This window comes from Eucalyptus grandis, chromosome 2 (assembly GCF_016545825.1).
Source record: "Eucalyptus grandis isolate ANBG69807.140 chromosome 2, ASM1654582v1, whole genome shotgun sequence".
Taxonomy (NCBI): Eukaryota; Viridiplantae; Streptophyta; class Magnoliopsida; order Myrtales; family Myrtaceae; genus Eucalyptus; species Eucalyptus grandis.
In genome coordinates, this window is record NC_052613.1 from 4,914,024 (window position 1) to 4,921,210 (window position 7,187).

General features: G+C 39.1%; 1 protein-coding gene across 1 annotated transcript; it reads left to right on the top strand.

The window, feature by feature from the left end:
- Nucleotides 1-620: 620 nt before the first annotated feature.
- LOC120290435 ((-)-isopiperitenol/(-)-carveol dehydrogenase, mitochondrial-like) lies at nt 621-7,181 on the top strand. The gene is made up of 2 exons (XM_039306697.1): nt 621-853; nt 6,334-7,181. Exons 1-2 carry the CDS (start codon nt 621-623, stop codon nt 7,175-7,177), a joined length of 1,077 nt encoding a protein of 358 aa, XP_039162631.1. The 3' UTR covers nt 7,178-7,181.
- The last annotated feature ends 6 nt before the right edge of the window (nt 7,182-7,187 follow it).

Genomic DNA, 7,187 nt, shown 5'->3' on the forward strand with positions numbered 1-7,187 from the left:
CATGGTCTAGGTTGATGAGACTCTACCCCATAAGGTACCCCATCAATACAAATCATGGTACCGACGTGCACGGAATGGACAGAGAGAATATCCCATACCGAAATCTGAGATACCTGTGTATGTGCTGGAGGTTACTTTTGGAAAAGGGACGGTCAACCCTCTAGGTGGTTCAGTGGTGAATCCGTACCTATCGGATCCAAGGTCCCCGGTGTATTCTTAGGAAGACTCAAATGCTTGAGGGCTTGTAGTGCTCTACCCCCCTTTTTGCAGACCTTGTATACAGTCGGCTAATATTGTATATGACATAGTTTGATATATGTATATAAGTGTGATGTGGTTTTCGAAAATTGTGGCTCTACTGTTCTATCCCATCTGATCGTTGTCTAGGGAATATTTATTCGCTTCCGCATGCGCATTAAAATGAATGGGTTGGCGATGTGTTCTGGGACGTCGCTATTTAATCGACCGCTGAGGAATGGGCTCGCGCTTGGAGGATCGGGCTGTGACACCAACGCTCTGAATGAAAAACAATATCCTCATAAAACAAATCATATCAACCGTAGTCTTGTAAACATGAAGTTGGTTCTTTCTTTGGCCTGTTCCCCTGGAGAGGAACAACGATGATGGGCCCCTTCTTGGCCTCCTTTGTGTGCTATCAACCGAGTGAGAGTCTGGCCGTGGCAGGCATCTTTCGCTATGAAGATGATGATAACTCTAAAGTAATTTTGAAGCTGATGGTCAAATTCATCATCTCCTCTCAACCTTTTCATTCAAAAGAAACCATCATTTTGAAGGTTCCCGGATTACGTGCTAAGTCTGCTGATGGATTAGCTAAATATCTGCTTGGAACCATGTAAATCCTGCTATATATTGTTTAGTAACAGAAATATGAAAAGAAAATATAATCATCATTTTTTGACCCAAAAAATGTGCGCAAACTTTACGATTATCATGATAACATCACTTGTAAATATTGACTATCTTACGTACCACCAGTAAAATCCAAAAATACGAGCACTGAAAATGTATAGGACGTGCCCCATTGAGGAACAAGGTCTTGTCGGAGCCAGGAGGTTTTGCCGTCCGCCATAAGACGAAGCTCTCAACCTGAACCTCACTCGTTGGTGGCACCATCAATGGAGACATTTTCGAACTGATTTTTTCTTTTCTTTTTCCAAAGTTCTGTTTAATATTTAGGATTATGCATTTTTGGGGAACTCTGGGTCAAAAGTGGGCTGACAAATTCTGCAAAATGGAGGGGAGCTCGGTCAAAACGGACACAGCAGAGAAGCATTCACTCGGTCATTACGTATAGAGGGTGGGTGAGAAAACAAAACAAAACGAGATATTACATTATATTTCTATTTTCTAGAATTTCGAGTAAGATTCTAATCTGATTATTCTATATCCTAGTTAGCATTTCGATTCAGTTGGTATCTATTTATACCATTTAGTTAAATTATATTTCAAATTTTCATATAGATGATATAACAATAAGTTGAATTATGTGATAAAATTTTATTGAAAATATAAAAAGCAATAGACTTGAATTAGTAAAGAAAAAGAAAAATAATCTTTTGATAAATTCAACAATGAGAAAGTGAAAATCTTATTTCTTACTATCTATTTAGTATTCAGATATCTATCATCTAAGTCATACTAGAATCAAGAAAGAGCGGTGGTGAAAGGAAACATGAAAATAATAATTAAAAGAAGTGATATGAGATAGGGGTGAGCATTCAAAGCGGACCAAGTTCCCCCTAGTACCTATCTTGTCGGGTCCTAATTTTTTAAATCAAGAACCTACCCTGTGGACCCTATAATATGTAATCTATCCTATCAATCGATTCCGGGTCTAACTAGGAACTAGTTTCATTAATTACTTCAAAACAAAAGAAACAACAAATATACCATGGTAGTGATAGCTCCATTGGTAGGCTCCAGAGACCTCAAACGGGAGGTCCAGAGTTCAAGCCCTACAACGCAAGTTGCGGGGAGGGCGAGATCATTAGGCAATTTAAGCGTGGCGCCCGGTGGTGGGTCACAGGCTAGCGTCACTGGGGTTTACGTGGCGGCGTCGGCCAAGCGATTCCTCCAAGCATAAAAAATAATAATAATAAAATAAAATAAAATAAAATAAAATAAACAAAATAAACAAAACAAAACAAATATAGTTAATCACTTAATCATATTAAATTAAAATAATTATTAGAAAATCCCACCTCATATATTCACTCTAGAAAGAGATACGTGCATGAAAGGTACTAGTATTAGAGAAAAACATTAGTAGACCAAGCCTTTTCGTGTGCTAAAAAAAAATAAATATATATATATATATGAGGAGAGAGAGAGAGAGAGAGAGAGAGAGAGAGAGTGGAGTGGAGGGGGTGAATGTGAGCGACAAGCAAGTAATACTTAGAGACTACATGAGCCGGATTTCAAGAGAAAATGAGAGAGGAGAGAGAAAGAGAGAGAATGGAAGGGGTGAGTGTAAGCAACAAGCAAGTAATACTTAGAGACTACATGAGCCAGATTTCAAGAGAAAATGACTGAACAAAGGATCCAACCCAAATCCATATGCCCATCATAGACTTGGTTTATACATTTTGTCGAATATGTGGTGAGCAGCTTCATGAAAGTGTTCATATAATGAAAGCAAGTGAGAGATTAAAATTTAAATTATCATCATACATGTTAACGTACTAAGAAACAGCAAAATAACATCAAATTTGATTAAATTTTGCTCAAACAGAAACGATATCTTCAATAGTCTGTTCTTGATCGAATCTCACTTTGAAAACATGATTAACAGTCTCAAACTATAAGCGAACTAACAAGAGGAGGTTCCTGAGGTCTTGTCGCTAGTGACATCAGCCAACGAATAAGTCTCGAGCGAAGTCTAAGCTATTCGTGCTCTGCAGGCTGAAAAACAGTGTACCAGCGAGCTTGGTTCTGCAATGGTAGAACCGGCCAAGTGATCAGCAAGGAAGAGCAGCGTCTGGACTCCATATCTGGAGGAGTCAAATGTCACGGTAAAATCCAAGGAGTCGCTCTCAAAGGAAGAAGTTTTCCTTTTGTTCGCTCGAGCCTCGCCATAAAACTATGTAGTTCATGTCTATTTTAGGGTTATGTAGGTTCCTCATTTGGTTATTGGCCCGGTTCTAGATTGGTTCAGTTCCCACTTAGGAACCAGGTATCAAACCGCATTGTATAGGTTCCAAAAAATATGGAATCGGGAGCTGAATTATTTTCATCGGAACCTAGAACTGGATCAATTTCCATGGCTAGTTTTCGATTCCTACCCAAGAACCATGCTCACCCCTAATATGAGGGTTTGTTGTTTCTAGAGATAAGAAAGACCAATCAACTCAAAGACACCTCAAAAATTTTGAGTACCTCCTCAAGAAAATAATTAATTCTAGACAATGAAGCTATGCTATACATGTTCTTGATAAAAACACACGTTAAGAATGATGCATTTGTGTTTCACCAGTTTTGATCCCCGGACAAGTCTTTCACCAAACACTGTGTTTTGGTCTTATGATAGGAGACTCTAGTTGTGTGTCGAGTTTGGACAGAGAATACTTCTTGTGTGTCGAGTTTGGACAGAGAATACTTCTAGGCACAAATTACACCAGAATCTAATTCATGATGCAATCTAGACACTAGCACCGGAATAGTTTGTGCTTCAAACTCAAGCAATGCTGAAATTTAATTTACAACACAACTTGTTTTAGGTATAAAGCTAGAATCTAATCAATAGCAACACCGCTAGATAGGAAAGACAACACCTGAATTTAATCAATGACCTGAGCTTGTGGAACAACATCGGAATCTAATCGACGATGTTGGATCGGATAGAAATGCACGTCGGAATTTAATTGATGATGGGAGCTAAAATGCGATAAATAAATAAAAAGATAGTTTTTATATTGTTCTGAGGGGGGGTTTCAATATTAAGGTTGCAATATTTATAGAGTGGACTAATGTTCCTCAATCGGTTGCTCTTCCTTGAGCACTACTCTTTGCATTCTCACTACTCTTCGCATTCTCGACGTTTTCCAATTCTTCTTGATGACCTTATCCTTCAACAACTACTTCCTCATCCGTCGATGATGCTCGTGTAGCTTGCTCATCAAGGAAATAACTGCTCCTTATTTTTATACCTATTTCACGTAGCGGTTATTCTCGCTCGAGTTCTAATGCTAATTTTGTTTTATCTTCAAATCTAGTGTACTATCCCCATAGTCGAACACGTGGCAATTAGTCACTTGGCTATCAACTCTAGAATTGGCTTCTAGAATTCCATCGAAGCTCAGATTAAGTAGCCTCCACGAAAGCTATTTTACCCTTAACTTTGTGAACCAAACCAAAGCGTTTCACTTAGTATTCTCTTGCAACCGGAACATTGTTCCAAAAGTAATCTTGGGTGTCAACAATACGAATATTTATGAAAAGAGAAAAAGAAACTGAACTTGCATCAACAATCAATTGACCAAATATATGTAGCCCCCTTATTTCACTGGGAACAAAAGCACAAGTTGAGAGATACATTAGATCTAGATAGAGGAGAGTTAAACAGAACTTATTAGAAAAAAGAAAACAAAAAAAAAAAAAAAAGGAGAATTATCGAGATATCCAAGTAGGAGAACGAGAAAGGAGATTCTCAAGCTACCCTTTCACTTTTTAGCATGGATCCATTGGGGCAACACAGAGTATAGGGAAATTGTTTCAACGATCATTGTCATCAAAAGGAGTTGACGACGTTACTGATGAAAATGCATTCTCCTTTGAGCCGAATGCAGTTTCAATCGTTAAAAACTTACACGAATTTGCACTCATTGAAACTTTTTGAGCCCACTTATCCCCCCCCTTTCCACCCAAAAAAAAAACGGATATTAAGATATCTATATACCAAATAATGGGTAAAATATTTAAAATAATTCACTGATTAAGGTCAATTGGAGTCTGTCATATAATTTAGTATAATGTCCATGTGAAATAATACACATGAGAGTCCAGCCCAAAAAATGATGTAAGATATTTTAACTAAATTCATCGACAATTTGCATTTCATAGACACGGATACAAAGTTATTGAGAACCTAGGAATTATGCAATTGATTTCTTCCTTAGGCGTGGAAAACTTAAGGCCCAAATCTGGCTTCAGCAAGAAAGGTCTTGCTCCATCTTTTGTCTGTTTCTGAACATATCCTTCTGGAACGCGGGATGAAGATTATGATGTAGACAACCCAACTACTTTGATGCAGTTCTATTAATTAATAAGATTCTGCCGATTTCTCTAGGGTTTGTAGTTCTACTTTGCACACCCATCGAATTATCCAATTGGCTTTTAACTAATACTAGTCGGTATCTGAATTGATCTAACTCACTTGCCAAAAGAATATACATACTCGTCTAAGAAAAGAAGAAGAAAGAGTAAAGGAGTCCACCGGAAAAGTTTAATTTGGAAAAAATTTCATGGTTAATTGATGAGAAAAAAAGAATAAATTATTGAAAATATGATCAAGAAAGAAACTAAAAATAAAAAATTATAATACCAAAATATACAACGCATGTAAAGAAATTAGCTTAGAAGCCTACGAATTTTCAAATTTTAAGGTTATGATCGCGTGTTGTGATAGCACCCAATGGGGCTAGATCAACCATGTCCACATTCATCCAAGCCCATACGCAACGAGGAAATTTTGCCCTCTTCATGCATCAAAATCCATTAGTTGGAAATTATATCTGTTCTATCTAGAGCTATGAGAATTCTAGCAAGGTATCCATATTCCAATGAAGAGTCCATATCAATTTGATTGTTAAAGCCTACTAATAACTTGCCAAATTTATTCATTATTGGATCCAAATCTCATGTATAAATAAATATTCAGCGGAAAGTCAGCACAAGTAAAAAAAAAATCAGCTTAGGCCTACAAATTTCCATAGTTATAAGATATGATTAAGGAGGCAGGAGCGTCCGAAGAGGCAAGGCCGGTCATATTTACATCCATCTGGGTCCACATGCAGAGAAAAAACTTTGCGTTATCCTCTCATAAAAATCCATTAGTTGCGAATTACATCCGTTCTATTTAGAGTGAGAATTCTAGCAAGGTTGATATAAGGAGCCAAAATTCAATGGAAAGTTCATATCAATTTAATTGTGATAGCCTACCAATAACTTTCTTTATTCATTAGTGGATCCAAACCTAGTGTATAACTGAAATTTTCAACAGAAAATCAACACCGAACATTCACCGACCAAAAAAAAGAAAAAATTCAATGTTAACATAATTGTGCTTTGTCCTTTCTCAAGTTCTATAATATGAAGTGGCTCTACATCTCCTTCGGCACGACTTCATAGGCCATTTCTGTATTCAGTTTTCCATTCTCTGCTTGCAGAAATGGCAAGCCACGCCTCAAACAAACTTGACGGCAAAGTAGCCATCATCACCGGTGGCGCAAGTGGCATCGGCGAGGAGACGGCACGTCGGTTGGCATATCACGGCGCGTATGTTGTGATTGCCGACATCCAAGACAAAAAGGGCCACAACCTCGTGGCATCGATCGGATCCCACCGGTGCACCTACATCCATTGTGATGTCACGGATGAGCAACAGGTGAAGTTCTTGGTAGAATCGACTCTTCGATCAAATGGTCACCTAGACATCTTGTTCAGCAACGCAGGCACAGTGAATGACGTCAAACAAGACATTCTCGAGTTCAACATACCAGCTTTCGAAAGGCTTTTCGCCGTCAATGTTCGGGGAATGGCCGCCTGTGTCAAGCACGGGGCGCGCGCCATGGTGGCGGGAGCCATAAAGGGAAACATTATTTGCACGGCAAGCATCCGGGCCAGCACCGGAAACGAGAATTACGTGGACTATGTAATGTCTAAGCATGCCGTGCTGGGTCTGGTGAGGTCGGCGAGCAAGCAACTTGGAGCATACGGTATACGCGTGAACTGTGTCTCGCCCGGAGCGGTCGCAACACCGTTACTCTGTCAAGCGTTTGGCGTGAGTGAGGAGGAAGGCGAGAGGATGTACGAGTCTCATTCGTGCTTGAAAGGAGTGCTGAAGGCGAAGCACGTGGCTGATGCCGTGGTGTTCTTAGCTTCCGAAGAGGCCGAATTCATCAACGGACACGATCTGGCGGTTGATGGAGGATGGATTTGATAGGCTCTCC

Coding starts and splice junctions, on each gene's coding strand:
- LOC120290435 (XM_039306697.1), top strand. CDS start 621: ATGATGGGCCCCTTCTTGGCCTCCTTTGTGTGCTATCAACCGAGTGAG. Junction 854..6,333: donor AAATATCTGCTTGGAACCAT/GTAAATCCTGCT, acceptor TATAATATGAAG/TGGCTCTACATCTCCTTCGG.